The following is a 26308-nucleotide window of genomic DNA, read 5'->3' as shown; positions in this document are numbered from 1 at the left end:
ACGTAAGCTCAGATGCGTAGATTTGCATGCAGGCTAGGCTTATCGCTGAAAAATCAGATAATTTCTGCTTGGGGAAAAGCAAACAAAAACAAACATTGATACAGCGGCATTAATTATGTTTCCATCTGATAGGAAATGGGAGCTCGGTGCAGAGGAACACTTCAGGCGGAGGCTAAACGCTAACCCATTTTACTCTTTATCGAGTAATTCTTAGTTGTGTGCATTTAAAAGATGATCTAATGCAGAGCGACTAATGAGAGGAGAACTGAAAGCATTAATTCAGACCTGTTCCAGTATGATGACTCAAAAATTGAACTTGTGCGGCTGGGTTTGCGTTTCACTGAGGTGAAGGTGGGGAGGAGGAGAGGCTGGCTGGAGATCAGTGAGCCTGGAGATCTTTGGATGGGACCAGGGTCTTGAGAGCAGGAGAATCACAGGATGGTTTGGGTTGGAAGGGACCTTAAAGCCCGCCCAGTGCCACCCCCTGCCCTGGGCAGGGACACCTCCCACCAGCCCAGGTTGCTCCAAGCCCCGTCCAACCTGCCCTTGAACCCCTCCAGGGATGGGGCAGCCACAGCTTCTCTGGGCAACCTGGGCCAGGGGCTCACCACCCTCACAGCAAACAATTTCTGCCTCAGATCTCACCTAAATCTCCCCTCTTTCTGTTTAAAATCGTCCCCCCTCATCCTGTGGCTCCCCTCCCTGATCCAGAGTCCCTGCCCAGCTTTCCTGGAGCCCCTTTAGGGCCTGGAAGGGGCTCCAAGGTCTCCCCGGAGCCTTCTCTTCTCCAGGCTGAAATTTCATTTCTAAAAGGCCCTGAACACTTGCATGAGGCTGTGCCTGGAGGTGGTGAAGCACCTATAATGCCACTTAATGCTTGTAGAAACTGAGGCCATGCAATGGAGGTGGTATTTGGGGAGAGCAACTTTACAACCTCCTGTCCTTAGCCAGCGCCCACACTGAAATGCGATGAATTTAACCCAAATCCCCGTGGTTCTTGTTCCATATACAAAATAAATTGGACACTGCTGAGTAACACAATTATTACAGTACCCTTCTTGCCTGGAAGAGTTATAAGCAATTGAGAATGGAAGACAGTAACTTAAAAAAAAAATATAAAAAATAATAAACCAAAAATTAACAGCCTCTGGTTGTGTCCTTGTATAGAGCGATGGCTTTGCCTGCTGTTTGCTGTCCCTCCTAAGGGGATTCAAGTTGACTTCACCGCTAGTGTTTGACATTCTGCGAGTTTTATGATACCTGTTACCCTAAATGTAATGTTTGCAGAATTGCTTTGCTTACGCCTGGAACCTGGCAACAAATGGTTTTGGAAATGGCAGACATAAACTATGGCATTTGGGAGATTGGCTGCCTGTTAGCGTGTAGCGGAGTCAAAGTAAAAATCGAACAGTGCTGTGCCAGGCTGTGTCTGCTGGCCTCCCGCAAGCCAAGGCAGCGCTGCAGGACCGGGGGAACTGGGGATACTGGTGGGGGAGAGAAGTTGGGTGCCTGGGTGCGTTTGCTTTGAGAGACACTGGAGCACTGCTTGGAAAATTGGTACGAGTGGCTGGGGTGGAGAAGAGGATTAAATCCAGCATGGCTGGAACGGCTGTCTCTACTCTTCTTGGGCATAATTACAAGCTAATAAAGATGGAGTGGGCTTGTGCGCAGAGCTGGGGCGTTGGGAAAGCACCTCCTTGGGAGGAACCTCAGTGCTTCCGTCAAGCAGCCACTTCTCATTACCATGTGGAAGACTGACGTGGTGCCTTTTGAGCTGTCTGACAGTGAGGGTTTCCACGGGGCGTGGAGGAGAAAGGTGGAATTCCTTCTTGCAAATGCAGCTGAGGACACCAGAGTTCAGCATTGACATCTGATGGTTGATGGTAGTGTAGCAAGATTACTTGGCTGCCGGTATGATGAATGAGTTTGGTTATAACTTTGTCTCTGCTGGTACCCTACAGCCGTGCGTGAAAATCATTCCTAAGAGTAGTTTGCTTTCCAGTTCCCCCCAGTGCAGCCCATCGTGTAAGTTAGCACGAGGTAAGGGGCAGGATGCTGCTGAGACAGCGATGCTCGTCGCCTTGCCCAGAGAAAAGCCTGGACGTCAGGGAGGAGCTGGGAGCTCTTACTCCTGGTAAGGAATGAAGCGAGTCTTTCTACAGGCAGCTAAATACCCTTGGACACCAATACATTCTTGGATTTATCAGCTTAGGTCTGGCCGTCTGGCTCCTGTGGCATTTAATCATACAGAATATTTGCTCTTTGTCCACCTGCCCTGCAGGATTTATTGTATTCGGTTAAAAGCAGTAATTGATTTCCTAGAATAGGTGTAAATCGGCTCATCGTAGTATAAACAGTTACGAGGGTTCAAAGGTAGCTCTATGGAAAGCCATTAGGCTTCACCAAATCTCTTCCGTTAAAGTACAGAGTCACAGGAAGTAAACAAAATATTTGTTTTATAATCAGGGCACTGTATGTAAAAGTAAAATGATGCAAATTAATATCTTCAAAACCAGTAATTGAAAAATCTTTATGTAAAATCTTAACAGAAGTCACACTTAGCTTGCTATAATTGCCTTGGACGAATTCATTTCACAATAAAACATCAAACTGTTGTATAATTGCACCCTAAATACCTCACTAAGTGGTAATACAGATATATAAAAGCAGAGTGAAATAGCAAACAGATTTTTATGCAGTGATTTTTCTGTTTAAAAAGTTGGCGGAAGAGTTTAGTACAACACAATTAGCATACTGTAATTACTGATTTGTTCAAGGTATGTCGACACTGTGAGGAATTTCTTGTCTTCGACGGTGTGTGCTGGTAATTGTTTAACACTGCAGCATTGGACAACACATTTTGTTTAGTTATACATACATGTATATATATATATATATAAAAAAACCTTCCATCCCTCTGGTCCTTTTAGCTTTGGTTAGAACGTTTACAATATTTGAGCAGTTGACTTAAAAATAATGTAATCCTTTGCAAACCCCCTCCACCCCCCGCCCCCGTGGCATCTGAGTACCACCAGCGCTGCATAGATCTGCAAATATTTACATATAATTTCATAATATAGTATAAATAGCAATATGGTGCTTCTGGCGAAAGAAATCAAATTACTCCTTAAAAATGAGGTGCGTGTGTGTGTGTATATATGTTTCTATATGATCTTTTTTAAACCGGCACGCTAGATTCTGTCCCGTATCAAGTAAGAAACGAAACATTTTTCAGTGAACTATTCTATGAACTAATTATATTTTCCTAACTTATCAGAGGGTACGTTTTGGGGTTTGCTTTTATTTTTTTATTTTCTTTTAAAGTGATAATTACCTTGAATTTTGGAAGAGGAGGACAAGTGAGAGCTTATATTACAGGGGCTAATTCTGTCTCCAGAGGAACCAGTGGAGTTAGTGCATGAAAATAGCTTCCAGGCGAGAGGAAGCCTCAGCTAGGGGGGGCAGCGGGGGGACAAAGAGAGGCTTCTTCCTTCCTTCCCTCTCCTCCTTAACCTCCCGGTTGATATTTACTTTTAATTAAGAAAAACTTGCATTAAGTGTATTTACACATGAAAAGGTGTTGAAATGCCGTTTGTTCGTAGCCGTGAGTAATTAGCCGGAATTCATGAAAAAGCGTCATCAAGCCAAACCAGAGAGCCGATAAGAATTGAATGCACTTAATATTTAGAATCGATCCCGTCGCACTGAGCTTTCCGAAATAAGCTGCGCTGCCTGCTTTGTAAGCGCCTGGAGAGTCGTCCTGCTGATTTGTGACCGTCCTGCTAATTTGTGACCGTGTGAACCGCTCCTGTCTCTATCTGTTGGGAGCTTTAGCAAGGTCCGGTTAAGCAAGCCAAACTACGAATGCAGATAGGAAAACCGTATTTAAAATAAACTCACCGGTCCCCAATGCACTGAAAAAATCCCCACCTGGACCTTCGTTGCTGGGGTTTTTTTTTTTTGTTTCCCCACCCCCCCCTTTTTTTTTTTTCTTTTCTTTTTTTTTTTTTTTAACTGGAGTGAGATTATCAGAGGAGGAAAATCATCCTCCCTGGCTGCTTTTAAAGTGCAGGGAGCCAGCTGGAGCGTTTGGGATCCTCCAGCTGCAGTGGAACAAACGGAGCGTACGTCCCCCCGCGCATCCCTGCCCAGATCTCCAGTATCCTTCCCCTCCGACTCTTCTCGTTAGAAAAAGTAGAATATGGAGACTCGGGTATAAACGTTTTACACACAGCCATATAATTACAGAACATGAAACATTTTACATAGTTTGAGGTGAGCATCTTTTTAGACTTTTAAACATTAGGAGTGCAAGTTTAATGTAATCATTGCTTCTTTAACACTGAAAATATTATGGATCTATTTTTTAAAAAACTTAAAAATAAAAAATACTGCACCACTCCATAAACAATGTTTCCATTAAGTAGCTTGGAAAATTAGGCTTTATGTCAACATCTGTAAAAATTAGAATCTGATGTAGGTCCCCTACGATTTTAAAATAGGTTACTTATCTGGTTTAATTTTTGATGGCATGTAGGTATTATACTTCACATTCTTTATACGGCAGCTGCTGACACTTGCACTGTCCGTAGCCGTTGATGATGATGAAGGGTCCTTCGTGGGTGGGTTCGTACTCGTTGTAGGGTCCTTGGTCTGACATATTTGCCATATGCAGCCGGGTTTGGGATCGGAGCTGCCTGTGGTTTTGAATCATTGAGCACTGCCTAATTCTTCTTAATGTGGGAGGGCAGCACTTCCTGGAGATGAACACTATAAAAATGATAAAAAAGAAAGAAAACAATAAAGCCATTGTTCCTGTAATTACCCTCTGAGTGAAGATGGCATTGTTTGGCTCGGGGAAATGTTCTTCGGTGGTAACGACCATGCCTGCCGTAGTTGGAATCTCTTTGTCTCCCATATGGAAATGAGAAGAGCTTATTCTTTTCGTGGACTCGGTGGTGGGATCTGCGTACGTCGTCGTAGCCGCGGGCGTAACAACAGTCGATAAATTCCAGCAAAGCTGAAAACCATACACGGCATCCAGAATATCCTCTCCCTGGGTGTGGTCGGGGCTGTGGCAGAGGATGGAGTGCTCCCACCGACCTTGGAAGCCACTCAACCATGTGGCCAAGGCGCAGATCTTTGGGCTGCATTCCCACAGATTGCCGGAGAGGCCCACAGTGGTGAGGGACCTCAGCGAGCTTAGGATCTTGGAATCCAGAGTGGTGAGCTTGTTGTTATCCATTAGGAGGGTTTTAAGGTTAGGCATAGTTTCAAAGACTGTTAGGTCGATGGCTTTGATTTCGTTTCCAGTCAAATCCAGCTTTTCTAAGGTGCCCCAGGTCCACTCCATCCCACACGTCAAGTTGCTAATTTTGTTCCACTGCAAGAAGAGCGTGTGCAGGCTGCTCAGCCGGAGGAAGTGAGCAAAATTAATCTTTGTCAGCTGGTTGTGCTCTAGGTGAAGCTCCCTCAGCTTGATTAATCCCGCAAATCCGTTGCGAGCCAAACTTCGCAAGCGGTTTGTGCTCAAATCCAGGAACTCCAGGCTACGACAGTCCCAGAACAGGCGGACCGGGATGGTCCGCAGGGAGTTGGATCGCAAGTGCAAGGTCTGTAGCTTGCGAAGGCCGTAGAAGAGCTCAGGGTGCAGAGAGGATAACTGATTAAAAGAGAGGTCCAAATTCTGCAGGTTAAGCAGCTGGCTAAAAGTTGTGTTTGGCAAATGAAAGATTTTGTTGGAACTTAAGACTAATTCCTTAAGTTTATACAGTCCTTGAAAAGAATCTTCTCTGACTGTTGCAATTTGATTATGATCTAAGTGAAGCCAAGTAAGTTGACTGAAGCTTGCAAATTGATCCCTTTCAAGTTCAGAAATAGAATTGTGCCTCAGTGACAAACCTAGCGAGCCCTTTTCAGTGGTGTTTGGCACTGAGTGAAACCCCTGAGAGTCACAGTAAAAGAGCAGCTTCTCACAGCGACATTTTGGTGGACAAGCCATGCCCAAGGCAGGCAGCATTTTTAAAACCATACTCATTGCATATAGTGCTGCCAGCATACGAGCCCCTAATGGCCACTTGAAATGTAAGCCTGCAGAATATAATTTAGGAAAACAACAAGATAGGATAGCCTTATCAGTATACTTTGAACATCACGACGGAAGATTTCACTGCAGATAACATTGCCATGCATTTCCGACAAGCTAATTCTAAACGCAAGGAACAAGTTAACTACGAAACACAGAATACTTGGATATTACACTTAGGCTGAGTCTTTAGCTCGATTACAGAGGATTACAGTGTCACGATCGGAAAACGTTTGGTTTTTTTGTTTTTTTTTTTTATATAAGGTTCAGTGCAGAACAAATTGCTATAGCACCTAACTGCTCCTTTAAAGCATAGCCGGTCATTCATTATACAAGGTATAGAGAAACGCAGGAACTTACCCATTCTTTTGAGTACATTGGAGGTTGCATTCAGTCGTAGTTTTAGACTCAACGCCGTGAGTCTGTAAAAAGGCTCTAATGTACGATAGCCTTTGAATAATTTACTGGGGTTAGCGTCCTTTGATATTAGTGCAAAATTGAATCCACGATGCTCTCTTGGAATATTCCTTTTGAAATCGCTGGCTTGATCTCCTCTGACAGGTCTGCAATTTTTAAATCAACGCTTAATACAAGTTTCCGTCCTCGGTGGCTGCTCAGCTGTTTAATTGAAGCTCACGTTTTCTTTTTCCGCAGCTGTGGCTTCCTTTCGTCCTAACTTGTTGATGGCAGATGGGTGGCTTATTGCTGAGAGAAGCTCCTGTAGTAGCATGAGTGCATTTACTGAAAAGCTTTTCAGGGAAGCGGTACAAGAATGGGTTTGCTTATGCGCCGCGACCACACAGGGCTGTATATAGACTGACGTCACCTGGTGACGTTCCTTTTGTTTGGGTTTTCCAGAAGCTTTGCTGTTTTAAAGCATTGTGGTGCATACTGTGATCGTGTTAAAGACCACTGATAGAGTGGGGGGGGGGGGGGGGGGGGGGGCTTGGGGGGGTGGTGGTGAAAAATCAATGGTAGGAGTCCTTCATCCCCGCGATAGAAGGAATCGGAAAGACTTGCACCACCCCGCTCCCCCCTCCTGCATCTGTGCTGGCTGAATTCCGCTGGCGTTAAAAGCAGCGCAGAGCTGCGGTTGGAAGTGCCTTAGTGCTGGCTGCTGCCAGCCTGCCGTTAAATATCGCTGCATTAAGGGAACTTTTAGATACAAAATATACACGGTTCGAATAGAGGATGCTGGCGAGCACCAGCTTTTCGCAGGGGTGAGAGGGATTTGGCAGCTGAGAGCCCTCGCCTAACAACCGCGGTCCCTGCAGAAGCGGGCAGGGGAGAGACGGGGCGTTGAGACGAAGGTGGTGTGTCAAAGTCCAGCACCCAGCCCGGGAGCGACCGGCGGGAGCGGGCAGCTCGGGCGATGAGAAATTTCTGGAAAAAGCAAAAGCTTGCGCTACGGCACAGGAAAAATTTAATTGGGATCCAGCTTGACAGCGCGCAGTTATGAAACTAGAAAAATCTATTCCCCCTCCCCTTCCCCAAACGGTGGCTTTTGTACTTGCTTTTTCCTGGAGGCTGGAGTGCAGGGGAGGAAGATGGGAGTGTGGCATTTACCGTCGGGGCTCGGAGCACTTTGAGAGCTTCCTTGTGGTCCCCCATTACATTCCCGTGCCATATGCCCCCCGGGAAAGGGGGGACGTTACTTCCGTCAGCATCTCGCTGCGGGATAGGTCCGGAACAGTTATCTCTTGGGGTTCAGAGGCGCAGAATGACCCTGCAAAGCTGTCCGTGCTGTCACAGCCAAGCCGGTCCCTGGCCGCACAGCGTGGAGGAGGCAAATGTGCTGTCACGGCCGCTTGTTTTAAAAGTTCATTGCCCTTTTATCTGGAGCAAACTCTCCTCTGGGACAGCTGGTACTGAAAGGTAAATGAACAGATTTGATTTAAATTTTTTTCTGGGTTTAGTTAGGATTTTTGCCTGCGTGTGCAGGAAAGCCTTCAGAGCAGCTGCTCTGGCCTTGACTGAATGTGGATGAGGCAGGGGGGTGCTAGTTCCCTGCTCCAAGCGACTTGGATAAGCTTTTTTATTTTCACCTTGAGATACAAAGCAATAACGTAGTAGAAAGCACTTGAAAACGTTCACTCTGTGGCAGCGAGGTGTCACTTACAACCTCAAGGCATGGGATGAGCTGAGAATAAGAAACTTCCCGTGCTGATGGAAGAAAACGATGAATTGTGTCAAAAGAAGATTTTAAGATAAAACAGCCGTTTACCTTTGTTATTAAGCTTGGTTCCTTAGCGATACCTATTTAAACTGAGACTTGCGATTTTCTACGTGCTTCTCCCTTCCCTGTCCCGTGGCGTAACCGTAAGACCGACGGCGGTACCTCTTTCGGCGGTGGGCTGCCCTGTCCAGAGCAGGCTGAAGGGAAGCGCTGAGTGGAAAGTAAAGGGGTGAGGAAGATGAACTCTTTACAAAGAAAACCTCAAACCCACCCAAAAAAAAGAAAGCAAAACAAGACCACCCACCCCCAAACCCATCAGCAAAGTAACTATCTTTAATGATGAAGTGAATTAGGAAATGTTAGATAAACTTCTTAAATTGCTCTGCCATAGCAAGTGTTCTCACATTTGCTCTGGAGTGAAAGAAATATGCGCAAAGAAATTATGTAAACCTATTCAGCCTGGAGGAGAGAAGGCTCCGGGGAGACCTTAGGGCAGCCTTCCAGTCCCTAAAGGGGCTCCAGAAAAGCTGGGGAGGGACTCTGGATCAGGGAGGGGAGCCATGGGACGAGGGGGAACGGTTTTAAACGGAAAGAGGGGAGATTGAGATGAGATGTGAGGCAGAAATTGTTTGCTGTGAGGGTGGTGAGCCCCCGGCCCAGGTTGCCCAGAGAAGCTGTGGCTGCCCCATCCCTGGAGGGGTTCAAGACCAGGTTGGATGGGGCTTGGAGCAACCTGGGCTGGTGGGAGGTGTCCCTGCCCGGGGCAGGGGGTGGCACTGGCTGGGCTTTAAGGTCCCTTCCAACCCAAACCATTCTGTGATTTAAAGAGTTTCTTCCCATTTAATGTTCGCTGTACCAAGAGGAGAGAGCTGAAATCCAGCCGTAGCTGTCTGATGGACCCGTGGTACCTGTGGTTGTGCTTCTCAGAGCAGCTCAGCTGGCGCGCGATCCTCATTTGGGGTGTTGATGTGAATTTTAATAACATTTAAATACGATAACATAACATTTAAAAACAACATTCCAAAGGGTGTAATTAATAAAATGACAATGGCTATAAGGTCAAATGTTACCCCTCTCCTGTGCTGCCTCTTTTCGCTGTTACCAGGAGGCTGAAATTAGGTATCTTTTGGAAACGTTTTGCTTTTTTGCATCCGTATCTGTTGGTAGGTTCCTCCCACATTAAGATTGTATAATTTGGCACAGAGTTAAGAGTTAATGTTCAAACACGGTAAGTTTCTTCCTCTCTGAAGCTCTCCGTTCTTTGGCCCGTAACCAAACAAGGGCTATTTAGCACCTTGCCAGTGAGTTTCCTGTTTGGGAAACTGTTAACGTGAACTTTATGGGCGCTTTTCTTAGTGAAACATGTTCTTATGTGCGCTTGTCGTGAAGTAACAGATATTACCGAAAGCATACATCTGATTCTCTTAAGCCTGGAACTCTCCACTAATATTCACATTGTTCCTTGGGAGCTGCCTGGGGCGTGGAGGTGTAATAGGCTGGGAATAAACCCCAGCTGCCCGCAAAACTCTTGCAATTCTGTTTCTCCCGAGACTTCAAACTCGCTCGCATGCCGAGGAGAACCACGTACGAGTGCCATCTGGGGACTCCTGCCAGAGCGGGCGCTTCCAAGTAACGGCCCGAATCGTCACGTGTGACAGGGCGAGGGAAGATGGCATGTCTGCCTCGGGGATGAGCTTGCTAGGACCAAATAACCCTCTTGGGGGCTCCTCCCTTACCCCGCTCCTCCGGCAGCAAAAGAGCTGGTTTTCCTGCTAAACCTCCGCGCTGGAAAAGTAGAATTGCACCCTGAGGCTAGCGTTGTCATTTAGTTAGGCTGACATCTTGTGGAAGCCTTCCTAGTGGATTAAGAACAACAAATAAGCTGATTTTACTTGATGTCGATGTAGGCTGCGTGACTTCCTCGTGCCGTGGGCTCGGAGGCTGGCAAGCCCTGCGGTCACAGGCTCCGGGGTTTGCAGCCACGCGCGTGACACCGGGCGAGCAGAGAGCTCGCCCTCCTGCCTGAAGAAATGAGCGCGTTAATTTTTGGCTGGACGTTAGCACCTCTGGGATCCTGGGAGTATCTGCTGCATTTTGCTAAACGATAGCCTCTGTGTTGTGTCAGTAGGGCTGTGAGGCGGTGGAGATGAGCCCAGACGTATGGCTGTAGCGTTACCGTGAGCGTCCGGTCACTCGGATGCGCTGCGGTGGGGCTGTGTTAGCAGCGAGCCCGAGAAGCGGACACAGGAGAAAAAGGTGCATGCAAGGCGATGCATCGTCGACAGACATCCCCAGCTCTTCAGGCGAGCTGCAGACGTCCTTCGGGATGGGACAGGGCACCATGGGTTGGGTGGCGTTTGTCTTCCTGGGAGCAAAGGACACACGTGTGCTGGGGTGACTGTCAGCTCACTGTCTGGCAGCTCTCTGCTCCTGGCGCTGGTCGCACATCCGAACTCCTCTTTGTCCCAGGGTGAGCGCAGGAGCCAGCCCTCCCCTCCCTGTGGGCACCCAGGGGGCGTCAGGCTGGCAGTGGGGAGGGACGTCAGGGTGGGAGCAGCACGGCCCAGCGAGCTGCGCGGGAGGGACAGTGGTGGCGACTTTATCCTGAGCCAGGCTCTTGCCACGCAGCCCCCGTGCTTTGGTGAGCTGCGGGCTCGCCATGGGAGACTCCTTCCTAAAAGAGAGCAGCGCGTGGTCCTGCTTCCTCCACCATCGCACCTCAGATGTGGAAACACCGCTGAAATTCATGCGTGGCGTACTTGGCTGCTTACCCTTCCTGGTCTTGAATCAGCACCATTATACCTGGAATTCGTTTGCAGCCCTTGTATCATGGTAATAGAGGGGTACGGGCGCTTATCCTTTGCAGACGTGTAATTAGGCTAGGTGTCAAGGCAAAAATGAAGCATGTGACAAAGTGAATCTGAGCACTAAATCTCCTGCCTCCCCGTGAAGCCTGGCTGAGCGGCGGCACGCTGGTGTACAGCTGCCTTTGCCACCGCCTGCCCAGAGGAGGGTATGCCAAACACTCATTTTTCACTTATTAAATCACCATCATTAACCACGATGCTGCCTGTCGTACAAACAGCTCGGAAGCCGATTCACAGATTACCTGAAGCAGAAACCTCTCTGCAAACCATCTTTTTTTTTAGGTAATTGCGTGCTGGGCGGCAGGCAGGGCGGTGTGGCGCTGGGTCACACAGCGGTGCCACGTCTGGCTCACATCTGGGGAGGAGGGATGCTGGGCTCTGCCGGGGTGGGTGCCGGGCAGGAGGCACCATTTCTCTCCGTAGCTCTGTGTGCTTAGTTTAACCTAAACTGATGCTGAACCGTTGGGATTAACAATGCAAGTTTTTGATAGTTGGCTCTAATTGTAATACACGCGCTGCTGACCCTGCATTCGTGCACCGCCAAACCGTGCTCTCTTCCCCTTGTGAATCAGCTGGGGTTAGGTTTTAACATCAACAGCTGTAGGAAAAACTTGGTTCAGTTGTTTGGGTTTTTTTTGTTTGAATTCAGATGGCAGCCCTACAAAGGGGACGCTTTGTGACAGAGATGGCGATTCCGCTTTTGCCTCCCTGTACACAAATCCCCTTTCTTTTGCTTTCAGTGATTAAACCCAGAGCCTAGCGGGGATCGCCGTGGGAGCTGGGACGGCGAGGATGTGGCGGTGACTGCTTGAATCGCTTTCCAAGCTGGGTAGCGATGATGGTGGAAGAGCAGAGATTACAGAGGGTGGGGGGAACGAGCAATTTTTAACACCAATTCTACCCTCTCTGATAAAGATCTGATTTGATTTAAAGTAAATTTGCACTGTGGCTAAATTTATTATCCCTGATACTGGACAGAGCTGTGATATCATACTGCAAAATGATTGACACGGTCGACATGACCCTATTAAATCTGCTGAATCTGATACCTGCTTCCTGACAGCAGAGCTTCCGATTCCCTCAGCAGAGTTTTGTGCTGATTATTTAAAAATCCTACTAATAATCTGAACATTCACACTTCGCTGTTGTGAGTCCTCCTGATCCCGTGCATAAGAGAACACATGTGTTGTGCTGCCGGGTCGTTAGTTGGCTTCTCAGTGAAAGTTTTGACTAGAAACAAGGATAATTTTTTTTAATAGTGAGGGTAATTGGTTACTGGAATAAATTACCCAGAGGTGGTAAACTCTCACTTGGAGCCTTAAAAACACAATATATTACTTTAGAGAGAGAGAGAGAGAGAGAGACTAGCCCAAGCAGGACTTGTTCAGCTGTAGGGTAGAGCTGATGGGTAGGATCTCTGGGGCTTGGGCGTGTGGGAGCCTGGGCAAAATGACTCTTGTGGTCAAGAACGATCTTCAGTGACTTTACGTGCCCTGGAGGGTTCGGGCAGCCACAGGCTGTACTGCTCTTCGTGTGCCCCAGCGACCGCTGTCCCCATTTGGATCTAACTGGGCGTAATTGATCCCACAGTTAGCGGTTTATGTTTCATTTTATGCAAAAAAAACCCAAAACAAGTCAAGAAACTTCAGATGGGCGAAACTTGACATCCTTGTCTCTGGGCCAAGGCCTTGCTTGGGATTGGCTGTGATGATTTAAGATGTTAACGACGACAGGGTCCTTCCCTGTAGCTGCAGAGGTGCTGGTCTTCATCGTGTTCACCCCGTCCTGCCCCGCTGCACCAGCCCTAACGAAGGAGCCGGGTGAGCAGCTATATGCCCTAAACCGTTAAATCGCCGCAGCTCAATTAGCAGAGCGTTTTACGTTGCAGCCTTCAGAAGGAAATTCTGTTAATACTTTTGACGAGCTTCTGTGCTAAAAGTTTTGAACGCCAACAAGGTGGAAATAAACTGGAGCTGCCTTGCTAAAATCTAATGGGTTTAGATTCTACGGCTCTGTCTGTGCTAACATGGGGTGTAGCTTAATAGGATTGGATCAACCCCACGCAATTAGTGTCGCTTAGGCTCTAATGTATGCGTTGCCTGCTTTTCAGGGCATTGTACGTAGGCCTGGCTGTGCTCTGGTCTTGTGAACTGGAATGTCCATTAGTGGAAACCATCTCTTGGGTTTCCTCTCCTCCAGAAGGCATCTGGTCCTCGCGCGCCCAGGCTCTTCTGGGCGGTGAAGCCGGGGCCAGCAAAGTGGAAGCGATGGGTGGACTCGCTTCAAAAGCGTGCTCCTGCGTCGCCTTAAAATGGTGATGTAGGGGCACCCAGGGAGAAGTAAAATGGCACTTCTTGGAATAGCTGAATGTTTGGCTTTCTACATAATAGATGAGTATATATCTTAGATCCAAAGATATTCCCGGAAAAAACCACCCACATGTACGGGGGGGTGCCACGGGTTCGGTAAAATGGTCACGGCACAATAGGTAAAGCGGTGGGAAAGCGTCGGGAAGCGCAAGCAGCTGCAATTGCAGGTTTGTGTCTCGGAGCAGGCTTTTAGTTTGTGCGCTGAAGTTGTCAGGTGTCCGATTTTTTGGGGGTGAATCGCCTGGGGGTGCAGGCAGCACCCACTGCCACCAGCGCGCCCCGAGCTGCCGCCTGGGACAGAGCCATCGCGCTCAACGGGACTCTCCAGCGTGACCGTGTCTCGGTTTTCCTGTCCGCCGAGCATAGGAACAGCAAACTAACCGCTCAATAAATGAGTAGCTTTAATTTTCACTTTGTTTGGAGACTTCAGCTTTGATTTTTTTGAGGGTGGAGTGAAGAACGGGCCAACGCTGGGTCTGCTGAAGGCTGTGGCTTCGTCACAACGAGCTCCCGGTTTTAATTTCGGTCACTTTTCAGTTACCTTTTGTGATGAGAATCAAATTACTTGATCAGGGAGGTGACGAATCTTCAATAATTCATTAAACTTAATGACTTTACAACATCCTAATTTTCCCCTTCCCAGATTCTGTTTAATTTTTATTTCTGCTGGAGAGTGGGCTCCGTGTTTTAGATTAAAGGCTGCTCATCCAGGTATTTCAAACCAGCCTGTCACCTGGAGAATTGAGAACTGGAATACCCTCATTTTAGTGCTGCTAAATGGTTTTTCTTCTCAACAGGATAATTATATTGATCGGGGCTTTAGCACTTCAGAAATTGGATTGTGGTTGCATAAAGTGTGTTTCAAAACTCTTAATATAAGCTATATTATACCGGAAAAAAACCCCTCCCAGCAAACCCGGACCGCCACTGTTGTTCTTACCCTCCCAATCTGATACAAATTTGGGTATTTTTGACCCAGCGTCTGCCTAAAAAGCGCGAAGCTGCCACTGCCGCTTGGCCCCTTGCCCTCCCGTTAACAGCAGGGCTCACGCGAAACTCGCTGTATCGAACCTTGGCGAAATCCAGCTCTCGGCGGGTGGGCCTGGATACTTCACTTGAAATGTTGGATTTCATCCCCGGCAAGCGTTTTACGAGGATTTTACCATTAAAAAGAATTGATTTTTGGCTTTTGCCTGGCTGCGGCAGGGCAGCCCTGTGTGCTAGCTGGGTGGGGAGGTGTGCGAGGGAGCGCTGTCACATCGGAGGCACAGTCCTCCGGGCTTCTAGTGCGCATAATCACTTTTTTTTTTTTTTTTTTTTTTAAAAAAAAAGCAGCTAAGAATGTTCTTGAAATGAATTAATACTGGTTTACTGGTTTGCCTTTGAGACCCTGAATACCTGTTTACCCCTTTGTCTCTTGTTTTTCAGGCTGGGCGCAAAGAAAGAAGTGATGCGCTGAACTCTGCCATTGATAAAATGACCAAAAAGACCAGAGACTTGCGTAGGCAGGTAAGTGATATCTAAAGCCGATGCTTGTTGAGACAAACGAGTGCAATTCTGCACGTTTGCCCTCTTGGGAATGTGTTATCTGTGGATTTGTTTCTAGTGGGCGGTGGGCTTGTTGCTCGCGTTTAGTGAATTAAAAGCTAGAAGTTTCGCAGGAAAGCATGGGGTGGAAACGTAATCCCCTCTTAACTGTCTAATAAAGATGTTGGATTCTTAATCATCCTCATGGCAAGAGAGATTTTTTTGTCTTAAAAAAACAACCTCCCATTTTATAGGTTTTGGACATAACCAGGGATGTTTTATAATTCTGACGGTTTTCATCTCAGCCTGTTTTCTTTGAGGACTGTATTTACGTAACGTCAGTCTCTCGTCCCTTTGGTTTTTAAAGCAATATAGTCCCCTCTTCACGTAAATGTGGATAGGGATCACGTTTGCTGAAGAATATTTTTATTCCAGTAGAAAAATAAAAAAAGTGAAATCAGCATGTTGTTTAATCAGCTGAGGGAAAGCAGCAAATTTACTCAGGCAAAACCAATATGAACTGCTAAATCAATATTTGTGGCCAAACTGGAGGCTTGCTCCTGTATAACTAATCCAGTTTTTTAAGGAGATTTAATTTAAATTGAAGCAAAAAGTGTAGAGACAAGACTTAGTGCAGGGAAAGCCTTGGTCACACAAAGGAAAAAGGATCAACGACAAAAGTACTTTAAGCTTTTATGTATTAATACAGTAAAAGGAAAACAGCAGTGGAACACTACTGGAAAATAACTCATTCTTCTGTTTTTATTTTAGCTCCGCAAAGCTGTTATGGACCATGTATCCGACTCTTTTCTGGAAACAAATGTTCCGCTTTTAGTATTGATTGAAGCTGCCAAGAATGGGAACGAAAAAGAAGTTAAAGAATATGCCCAGGTTTTCCGCGAACATGCCAACAAATTGATTGAGGTAAGATGGCACAAATTAAAATGAAATTATCACTGATTAAATTAAGGCAAGACTAGGCAAAACACATTTTTCAATTCTGTTGAAACAAATAGCGAGTTCTGTAATAAATTTGCTTTTAAAATTTTCTTTGAATTAATTTAAGTACAATTTAATTTAATGTTTAAACACTCAAACGTGTAAGCTTATCAAAAAGCGGCAGCTACTGTTACGTAGCCCGTGTAATTTTAGATATTATACAGTGTTGAGTATATTATGCTATTACCTTTACTCGATTTGTTAATTGGAGGTGGCGATATGGAGTAAGGGCGACTGTGGCGCGGCTGTACCCACGTACCGTTCGACCCGTTGCTTGGAGCCTGGAGGTTTCTTCTTTTCAGTAAAATCCCAGTGAATATAAACAGGCCTTTTATAGGAAGGCTTTTAGAATGAGAACCTGCTTGTGCGTGCGTGTAAAGAGCGAACAACAAATAAAAAACTCGCGATAACAAAACCGATCCCTGCCACCTTTTCCCAATAAAAACCCAAAGCCTCTCCAACTGGTGTTGCTGAAGACTAAAGGTGATCTGTGGGAAGGTGAGCTTAAATGGGACCCACCTGGCTTAACTGAAATGCGTTAAAAGTCATTAGTCCGGTATTAAATTTAAGTTCTCCAACAGGTAACGTATTTACAAAGAGCAACCTAAGTTCGTACCCTGTGTTCCTGGATACGTCTCATAAACCCTGTCCTCTTGCCGTTGTTTTTGCATGAGAATGTCGTGCCTTCTTGATGCTGAATGGCAAGAACAAACCTCTGCGGGTATCGTTGAAGAAACGTGCCGCTAGGAATGAACTTCAGAAACTCCTCCTGCATGCTCCGGGCTGCTCTGAGGCATCGGCCGGCTCCTGTGGTGCCCTCAGCAGCTGCCCGGGCGCAGCCAGCTCCCGGTTAATGTAATTTTGCTCTTAGTACCACGGTGTTTGGTCCCTCAGTCCTCGTGTCTCCTAGGCTCACGGGGAATGCTTTCACACCGCTTGGCAGATTTAAATTACTCAAGAATAAGACTTATCGAACATCAGTAAAAGCAGTTTCTGACTCTTGCTCGGTCTCTTTTTCTCACTTTTTTAAAAGCCTTCGGGGCTTTGAGCGGGGTGAGTCTGGGGTGCATCGAGCTAGTCCAGCTCTTCGGAGTTGCTGTCTCAGCAATGAAAATCTTTAATTATTCTGAAGGTATCCCTTCTTCACTTTTGGCCTGCCGCTTTTCGGTGTAAATACCATCGTCATATAGTTTCAAAGTGATTTTATCCTAAATTTTAAGTAACTCGATGTTGTTTGATAAAACAGCAGGCAGAAGGTGTTGCTGCTGTGCCCTGCCTCGGCAGCAGGATGCAGCCGTTCCACGTGCAGTGTTGGGAACACTTTGAGGCGGGTTTTCTCTAACACCTCCCTTCCTGGTGCAAGCCTAATTTATCTAGAAAATTCTTTTTAGGGCTTGTTTACAGGAGAAGTTGCCTGGCATAACAATAGCAGTGCCTTCCCTGCCGTAGTTCTGCCGCCTCGTCAGTGGGTGCGTGGTGTCCACACATGGAGTTTATCGGCCTAATTACCAAGGAGTAATTGCGCTGCTCCGTCTATGAGCTTCTCTCCCACCCTTGCTAGGTGAGCCCGTACTCCCTGCTCCTTCGGAATACGTGTGGATCCGAAAGCATCGGGTGCCTGTCCTCACTGGCGTGGGAGAGCGGTTTTTACTGACCTCACCTTGTGTGCGAAATGCCAAGCTGCAAATGAGTTTTACAGAACCTCTGTTCAGCCAGCCAGTCTGTCTTTCAAGTAAGACTGTTCCCCGGAAAGTATGCATTAAACAATATTTCTGACTGGCATCAAAAGGTTCTGCTAAAATGATATGCTGCTGCAACAGCTTTTTGAAGGCTTGCTTATTGCTTTTGCTGTCTAAAATGTAACTATAGCGATAGAGTAGCATGATCCAGATGGCTTATAAACCTCTTCCAGGAACGTAGATGGATTAATATATAGGTTTAGGTTCGACAGAGGGGGAATAGTATTCCTGCAGGGCCCTTGTCTCGAGGGGATAGCGAGCCGCTGTGGAGTCGTACGCCATGTCAAATTTACGGTGAAGGAAGACGAGTCGCGGTGGGTTGCACTTACAATGTCTCGGTGCGTCTCTGCCAGAATGGAGAAGGATGTTTGCGAGTTCCCATATGATTCTGCTCTCGGGCAGAAAACTCGACTGCAGGTATCTGGCAAAACAATAAAAGTTTGTTTAAGAGCGGAACAGAAGATGTTCCACCTGGGGAGATGAGAAGTGATTGCTTCTACCTGCTTTCAGCGGAAGATAAGTGTGCCGGGGAGTTTATCCTAACTACCCTCAGAAATGCCGCTGAGTGACTCGAGACATCAAATGTGACAAAACAGCTGCAGTGCAGAATGGAGCTGTGTTGTGTATCACGCCGTGATTGACAGGCTCCCGTGTTTGAGACGGAGAAGAGAACGCGTCCTTTCCTTTCAAGCTAAGCCATGGGAAGAAACGCACAGAAGAGACCCGCTCTGCACGAGGCAACTCGGAAGATCCCCGTCTGAATTAGTGCGAGGTTTTACACCTTGGATTTAGTACCCCGGGTCCTGTGACCTGGAGGAGTCAGTGCTGCTCTCCTGGGGAACCAGCCCCTAGAGGGGACTGGGATAAATAAATATATTTTATTTTGTTTTTTTGGACACTAAACTATTGCAGGTGTTGGCTAGACGGGAGGAGTGGTGCTGCTGGTTCTGCCCTGGGTTAGCGTGGGGAGTTCTCGCTCCTGCAGCTCAGAGGTGTTTATGGGCCCTCCAGGAAGCTGTAAAGGGATGCAAGAACAGGATTTGGCTAAGTTTATCTTGAAACGTTCCCTTCTTGGCAGCAGAGCACTGTCTGCTTTCTGGTTCCTAAAGTCCAGGTGGCCAAATTTGACCAAAAGGTGCCATAACCACAACAATCTGATTTGCCCGCTGGGTCTGCACCTTCTAGAGAAACCACACCAAAGCCGTGTCCCGTGGGGCTTCCATCTAAAGTGTTTCTTGTGTAATAGAATACTAACCCCCTTATCCTGCCTTCTGAAAACCGAGAAACAGTGAAATAGTGAAAGGAGACATGTCTCCGTTGAATAATAGGTTTCAAAGATAGCTTTCAAAATTGCTCTCTACTAGCAGCCCATTAACTACCTCGCGCTCTGCCTGCGTTTTGTTAAGGGAGTTTAATCCAGGAATTGAGAAGCCAATTTAAATGCAGCAGCGCACGAGAAGGACAGAAGAGCCAGCATTTCGGGAACCAGCGCAAGAGAAAGTTAAATTCAGTTGCGAACTATGAAAATCTTCCTGATTTACTGATTGCAAAGCACATATTTAGGTTCCAGTGGTTTTTACGATGCTGGATAAAGTAGCCTTGGCTCTCCAATCTGTTAACTTGGCTCTTGAGGAAAGGCAGCTTGGCATTGGCATCCTTACCTTTAACGTTCCTCCCTGGAAACTGGGCTGTCCTGCAGCTCCCTGCTCGTTTCTCAACGATGTCACTTAGCACCACGCTGACTTTTTGTTCCTCCCGCTCTTTGAAGTTTGCTTGTGCACAAACTGCCTTTGTACCGCTCCCTGCAGTCCCTGCAGTGGCACTTCTGGCTATTCTCCGATAAGTGAAAAAAGCCAGAAACGGTATAAAAAGAAACGTTTTGCTTTAGAAGAATAAAACTTAGGTTGGCTGTTTGTCGCTGTTTTATTCTATGTGGTCGTCATGGAAAAGTTTTTCAGAAATTAGGTGGCTGAAAGGTAGGTGAGGGCAGAGTCCAGGTAAAAGCTTACAATAGCTGTTGGCTTGCTGAGGAATATTTTGGGAAGGACGAGTTTGTAAGTTCTTAAAAAAGGTGAATAATCCTGTCTTATAGGAGTGAGTCCAGTACCCCTGTGTCAAATGTTTTTCTCAAATTTTATTTTTTACGTTTCTTCTTGGAGAAACTTTGCTAAGACCGGGGAGGCAAAAGCTCCCAATGATACTTCATAAGCATCGGTGTTTTTCTAATTGCTTTAATTTATCTGAAAAGGCCGCTCTGTGCCTTTTTTTAATGCACTGGGCTGTATCTCGCATATGGAGAGATGATTTTCTCATCTTCACTGAAAACCCATGAACAGATGCAGCCTGCAAATTTATTTGCTTGGAAGGAATCACATTTGGGCACTTGCAGCTCCGTAAGCTCTCTGTAGCCTCTCGCGCTGACATTTTCCCCTGCTGCTGCCCCGACTCTGTTGCCTGATGTCCTGGAGTCATTCTTCAGAGCTCACGTTAAATATAGCGCTCTCCAGAAGCCCAGAGCCTTGCACACTTGCAGTGTTTTTATTGCAGTTTATCCTGATTTGGCCATACTTGCAGCCTGTACGTTCTTCAGAGAGCCTAACAGCTGCAGGTTTCTAACACGTGAAAAGCTTTAAAAAAAAATAATGGAGTGAGTAAAACACCTTGGGCTTAAAATAATAGCTAGCTTTTTGGACTTCAGACACAGCAAAGGTTTTGAAAAACTGAGGCTGACCTGTCCTCTGGTCGTGAGCTGTAGCTTACCTGGGCATAGCCGGTCATCTTTGTGAGAAAGGTATGCACTTGGTCTTTTTGCATGATATGGTTTGAGAAACCCACAACAATTTATTGTCATTTAGGCAATTATTCTCTCACCCGATGACCCCTCCCCACCCAGGAAGGGGAATTGGGGAAAAACGTGGAAACACCAGGGTTGAAATATAAACAGATTTAATAGGATAAGGCTAGATAATTCCCATCAATAACACCACAGAACCAGTACTGGTCCCCGTACCAATATAAAATAGACAAGGACTATGCCCAGCCCATCCCACCAGCAGGAGCCGTGCACTCCCTGCAGGGACAGCCAAGGTGGGACCCTGCGAGCGCTGCGGCTACGGGAGGAAGGGAAGGGCTCAGGGCTCCGGCACCGGGGCGAGGAGTGCTCAGGATGGCAGCCAGGGAGGGAGGGAGCTCCTCAGCAAACTTTCCAATTTCTACTGAATGTGCCGTTCCTGGTATGAAATAACCCTGTTGGCAGCTTGGGTCAAGTGCCCGGGTCTCGCTCCTCCTCGTCCCTGCACCTGGGGAGCTCGAAAACACCGAGACCTTGAAACCCGCACCCCAGAGCTGGCTAGAAAGTAAATATTTTCACAAATTCCGACACTAGAGTCTTCTAGCAGTGCAGTTTTCCCAAGCATTAGAAGAGGAATTAGTCCTGCGTCGCTCAGACCAGGATGGTGCATCTTATATATTTATTAAAAATGCAGCATGGAATCGATGTATCCAGCAGATCTAGGAATAAATCTGGCCTCACAAGTTTATACACCTACCATCTTTGGAGGTGGGAGTGGACGGGCTTTGCCCATTCTTAAAAATTCTTTTTTCTTGTTTGCCATCAAGGGGATCTCTCTCAGGACTGAAAGACAAAGATGACGTATCTTGGGTGAGGAGCGCACAGACAAGCGTAGGACTTGACACCCAAATGAAATATTGACTTGGAATGTTTTTCTGAGTCTTTGGGTATATTCATCTCTCAAAACTCGGCATTTTCCAGGCGAGGGTCGTTATCAGTCACTGTGGCATCTCAGCACCTGTTTTCCTAATTCATGGGGGCGGGAGGGGGAATCTGGAAACACAAGTTTGTCCTTTGCTTGCTTTTATTTTGAAGGTAATTGTGTGTTACAGGAGAAATGGCCTTGCGCTATGGTCTGGAGAAGAGAGGCAGAGTCAGTCCAGCTCGGGACTAATTTCCCGTTTTAAGATGGAGAGCGAAATGTCTCTTCCAAAGAACGAGCACGTTTTCTGTAATTTGTCCATAGATAACCTTGGCAGCAATTTAAAACAAATGTCTTTAGCAAACGACCAGTATAACTCTTAATGTGCCCTCTAAAGTGTGACACTCTTCAAGAACCGATGCACTTTCCTTGTAAGTTCATTTTATTAGTCAACTAATTCATAAATAAATTAAATTCTACTTGTAGAACATGATTTCCTTACATTTATAATCAGTAAAGTAGGAGAGCCTCAGCAGGAAAAAAAAGTTCCTCCGTTTCCCAGCAAACTGGATATACAAATTTAATACAGCATACGTAAGTAAAGGCAAGTGACCTTTCAATAGGATAACTTTTGTTCTTGTAAGGGTTTTTTTTGAGGCCAGTCTTCTAATGTTACACCGAATTGTGCATGCAAGGGTCTGTAGAATGCTGGTAGAGATGAAAAATCCTGTTGGAAGAGGAATAAGAGACGTCAGGATAATCTTGCCGTCCAGATTTCGTTGTGGGAGCGCCCCCGGGAGAAGCAAAGCAACCAGCAGTCCCACAGGGCCACTGGTGGGAGAGACGGAGTGATTGAAGATGAATTTGAACCCTCCCATATCTGGGCAGCGACGTGGGTGTTTGGAGACGTTCTTCTGTTTGAAAACCCTCCTGCCTAGCTGCTGCTACGTGGAGGAGGGACTCCTCTGCCGTCCCTTTTCCATGGGGCGGTCCTTATGTTGGGTGGCTGTTGGGAACGCGGGGCTTGGTCTTTGAACGCTTGGGCGTAGGAGTTGGAGCTGAACGAGGTTAGGGTTTGGAAAACTCCGTTAATGTCCTTTTACCCCACTAGAAACAGCCCTGTATTTGCTCTGTTCCTTTCTCCTTTGGAAAGATAGAAGCATTTGGGGAAGGAGAATTCCATAAAAGAGATCAGGAAATAAAAGCCCGGTTGAGTACGGGCGCTGTTGACTCGATGCCCTCAGAGGCAGGTAAACAGCAATAGACTCCCGGCCTATTTTATTTTCCAGCTATTTGAGTCTTCATCCCAACAGCATTTTTAAGTAACTTTTTTGGGTATGGCTTTTATAGATGTGGCATAAAAAGTTTTAATTCTTGATATATGACTAAAAGCCTCACTCCATGTCTGGGTTTTCATCATCTTAGTCATTAGCAATATTGGAATATTAATCATGTAGTGTCACCCAGGAGTTGCCTGAAGTCTGTAGAGCTCATTCCTCTTACTGTTTTGTTGCCTTCTTCAAGAGCATAATGTACTTAAAATTACCATTAAACTTCCCATGAACAGTTGTCTGAATCGTCAAAAACCCGTTTAAACGGCTAATAATAGGCACGGAATTGGAAGCCTTTAGTGGGATCATAACGCAGCACACTCTGAGTGATAAGCAAAATGAGATAGAACAGAATTACGATTTCCACTTTGATAAACATAAGAGGCTTGTTTGGATAAGGATAATTATTCAGGTACTATCCACATATCACTCCTAGAAACCCTTTTATTTTAAAGAACAACATTTGTGTTGCTAAGAAGCGTCAAAGATGAGGATTCGCTTTGAATCATTTAGCTTAAGATCGGATCTCCGTTCCGTACCGGCGGTGTGATTTCTGTCGTGGTAGCTCCGATCGACTTGTGTAACTAATGTGTTTTGTGCTTATAACAACATTTTAGCACTTTCGCTTGTTTGTCTGAGGAAGGAATAGTTCCCCTGCCAATAGTTACATCTGCTGCCACAGCTGCATCTCCGAGGGGCACGCTGCCCACGTAGCACACTGCTGCGCCTTCACCAGCTCCGCGCGCTCAGGTCTACGGCCAGGCTGGGCTCCCGGTCTGGGAGTGAAGGTATTCCGGCGCTGCTAGCACTTAAATCCCTCTGGGTACGTTTTGTGCTGGAGATGTATTAGCACCCTGCAAACACCTCTCCCCCCTCTTTGATTGAAAAGCCTGGCGGCAAGAGAGACGAGCGCTCTCCCGTCTGCGCTCGCTCAGTAAACGGAGCCCAGTTCGGTTTGTCGTGAGGCACAAACTCTGGATTCGCCCAGCTGCGTGAAAAATTTCCCTGCTTTATGAAACCTTGGCAGCACGTGGGGTTGGGTTGGGTTGGAGAAAGACGTTTCCTCTGGGTACGGAAGGAGTTCGCCAGCGCTGAGCGGAGCTTTCGCGGGACGGCTAAGCCTAGATTGGCACCAGGGAGCCGGAGACAGCTCGGTTAGGTTGAGAGCCAAATGCCAACTAGAGTTTTAGACACGCAGACAGTACTTGAAAGGTGCAAGTTTTGAGATTTGGTCCCAAAAGAAAGGTGGTTACCCATGAAAATATTTAGCAATTGCCTCAGTATTACAGGGAGCAGAAAATACACAATATATTGTCTCTGATCCCCTTCCTCTTTCAATCAGTTGCCAGCCTGGCGAAGCAAAAAACCTCCAAACCCCCATTTCTCGTTGTCTAAAACTTTGGAATCAGAAACGAAAACGTTTTGCTTGCCGGTTTCCTTCCATCTAGCTGAAATTTCCCCTCCACGTGTTTATAACCGGACTTGAAATTAAAGTCTCTCTCCTCTTCTGCGTGAGATTGCGGAGCTCTGGAAATAGCAGTTACCTCAATTTTAGTCCATCGTTCCCCTCGGTGCCTTACGTCTGGAGTTTTTTCTGCGTGCGGCTTGTTTTATTTAAAGACTTTTACTATTTTAAGTTAATACATTGGGATTCTGTTGCCCACAACAATCTCTTGCAGGGTACCTTCTGTGGAGCCGCAGCCGCTTGCAACTACTTAAGTCATATAAAATCACGGAGCAGTTGACAGCATGACTCCTGGTAACCTGCTCCGGAGTCCCTATGGATTTGAACCGAAATCTTCCTGCCATCCGCACTAAAGAAGCGACGCTGTTTTGCGTAATTCATAATTAGCTATGCCTCTGCGAAACTCGGGAGTTTGGAGGATTATAGCTATGATGCAGACTTCTCCCTCCTGCGGTACCTGGTAGGGCTGGGCGTTAAAATGCGCACGTTTATCTTGAGTATTGAGCGTAGTGGACGAGTGAATTAATAAATGCGTGGACTTACTGAATGATAAAAGCCTTTTTTTTAAGAGGGGTGGAAATCGCATAATTGACACATCTCTTCTGAGAGTCCTCCGTTGCTACTTAGTTTTGCCAGCATGGTCGTTTCTGCAGATAAATTAATTTCATGGGCTTTGACCATCACGAAGTGAATCTGGACTGTTTTCTTAATAAGGGGGGAGGAAGAAATTAGATGTGCCGTATTTGAATTTGGTGAGAATATCAGCTACGCTGCTCTGTAACGGATCCTCAAGAGGAGAACGTTGAATGGCTGCCTCTCCATTCTTTTTTTTTTTTTTTTTTTCCCCCTTTAAAATGAGTGATTTTAAGCTGTTTAAAGGTGGGAATTTGCATTCCCAGAGAAATTGTAAGATGAAAAGCAAAAATTAGAACAAGAAGCCGAGGATTTGACATTTAATCAGAAATTAAAATACCTGGAACGCCTTTGAAAAGCTTTGTTTCCCTGTTGTTGAAATTCCCAAAGTATCTGTGTGTAAATGGGTATGGTTTTGCAATTTTTTGCTAAGGGTTTGTGGATGGCGGTTACGAGAGGATGCTGGCTAACGTTAGACTGAAAAGTTACGTTTTTCAATTGTGAGCCCGTCTGAAAACTCTTACTTCTGCAGTGCTATTTTTACAGCTGCAGTTTGAAATCAGAGGCGTCACTCAGAATTCAATTAGCGTATCTTTGTCTCCTGCGTGGCCGTATATAATCCCTATTTAGAACAATGCTGTGTGGCAGAGGCAGCTCTGACAATTTTAAATTATGCAACAATAAACACATTAGAGGGCCTTCTCCGCGTTATAGCGCTGCTGGGGGATTGCGTCCTGCACCCCTTTCGGAGGGCTTTGCCGCCTTGAGTTCCTGAAAGAGCTCTCCTAAAAACACGACCTGTAAAACAAGGAGGAGAAACTTGGTCTTGCCTCTCTGCAGTCAGTCCAACTGCACGAAGCAAAGACTTAAATACAAACTTTCAATGGCAGCCTTTGAAATCCTTGGAAAAAGAAGATGTATTAAGTCAAACATTATAGTTCCTTTTTTTCTCTTGCGGGGTTTGGTTTTTTTTTTTCCGGTCTTTTATTGAAAAAGCAATTTGTCAATCCTCTAATAAACAGCTCCATGTAAAGTAACCTCTCTCCCTGAGCTGGGATGTCAGCGCCAAGAGAAAGTTTAACAAGAACGGAGCTGCGGCGGCATTTCTTGGTTATTTTGAACGGTGTAATTTAAGAAGCTTGACCCCAAGCTCGTGTAGGTGAGGCTGCTGTAGTCTTTGAATTGCTGGAAGACATGGCTCCTTAGGCATTACCTGAACGAATTTCAAATTGCAAAAAATAAAAATAAAAAATAAAAAATGTATTTCAGGTGAAAAAGGTAAAAACTGCCTATTGTCAGAGAAGGCAGTTGTCTGCAACAGCTGCCAACACAAACACAGGCTGCCAGATTGTCACTAACGGGGGAAAGAACTGCTTCAGAAATGTCAAGATTTTTTCCTGATTT

The 26308-nt window shown here is 46.3% G+C and overlaps 2 protein-coding genes across 7 annotated transcripts in view; one reads left to right on the top strand and one right to left on the bottom strand.

Moving 5' to 3' along the window:
• CTNNA1 (catenin alpha 1) overlaps window positions 1-26308 on the top strand; it is a 122222-nt gene that overhangs the window by 56313 nt on the left and 39601 nt on the right. For all 3 annotated transcript variants that reach the window (XM_063348694.1, XM_063348695.1, XM_063348696.1), the window contains exons 8-9: window positions 14926-15006; window positions 15796-15948. In XM_063348694.1, the coding sequence (XP_063204764.1) occupies window positions 14926-15006; window positions 15796-15948 (234 nt within the window). The remainder of the gene's footprint in view (window positions 1-14925; window positions 15007-15795; window positions 15949-26308) is intronic.
• Window positions 708-7800, bottom strand: LRRTM2 (leucine rich repeat transmembrane neuronal 2). 4 transcript variants are annotated; one of them, XM_063348698.1, is made up of 3 exons: window positions 7652-7800; window positions 6446-6803; window positions 708-6090 (listed from the first exon to the last, which is right to left on the bottom strand). In XM_063348698.1, exons 2-3 carry the CDS (start codon window positions 6447-6449, stop codon window positions 4541-4543), a joined length of 1554 nt encoding a protein of 517 aa, XP_063204768.1. In that variant the 5' UTR covers window positions 6450-6803; window positions 7652-7800; the 3' UTR covers window positions 708-4540. The 4 variants fall into 4 exon arrangements, with proteins under 4 accessions (XP_063204768.1, XP_063204767.1, XP_063204769.1 ...); XM_063348697.1 differs by lacking the exon at window positions 7652-7800 and having other exon boundaries at window positions 6446-6987; XM_063348699.1 differs by lacking the exon at window positions 7652-7800 and having other exon boundaries at window positions 708-5662; window positions 6446-6987.

The sequence above is a fragment of the Chroicocephalus ridibundus genome, chromosome 11 (genome assembly GCF_963924245.1).
Source record: "Chroicocephalus ridibundus chromosome 11, bChrRid1.1, whole genome shotgun sequence".
NCBI classification, from domain to species: Eukaryota; Metazoa; Chordata; class Aves; order Charadriiformes; family Laridae; genus Chroicocephalus; species Chroicocephalus ridibundus.
Note: the sequence above shows the minus strand (reverse complement) of the source record. Positions and strands in the feature narration are given on the sequence as shown.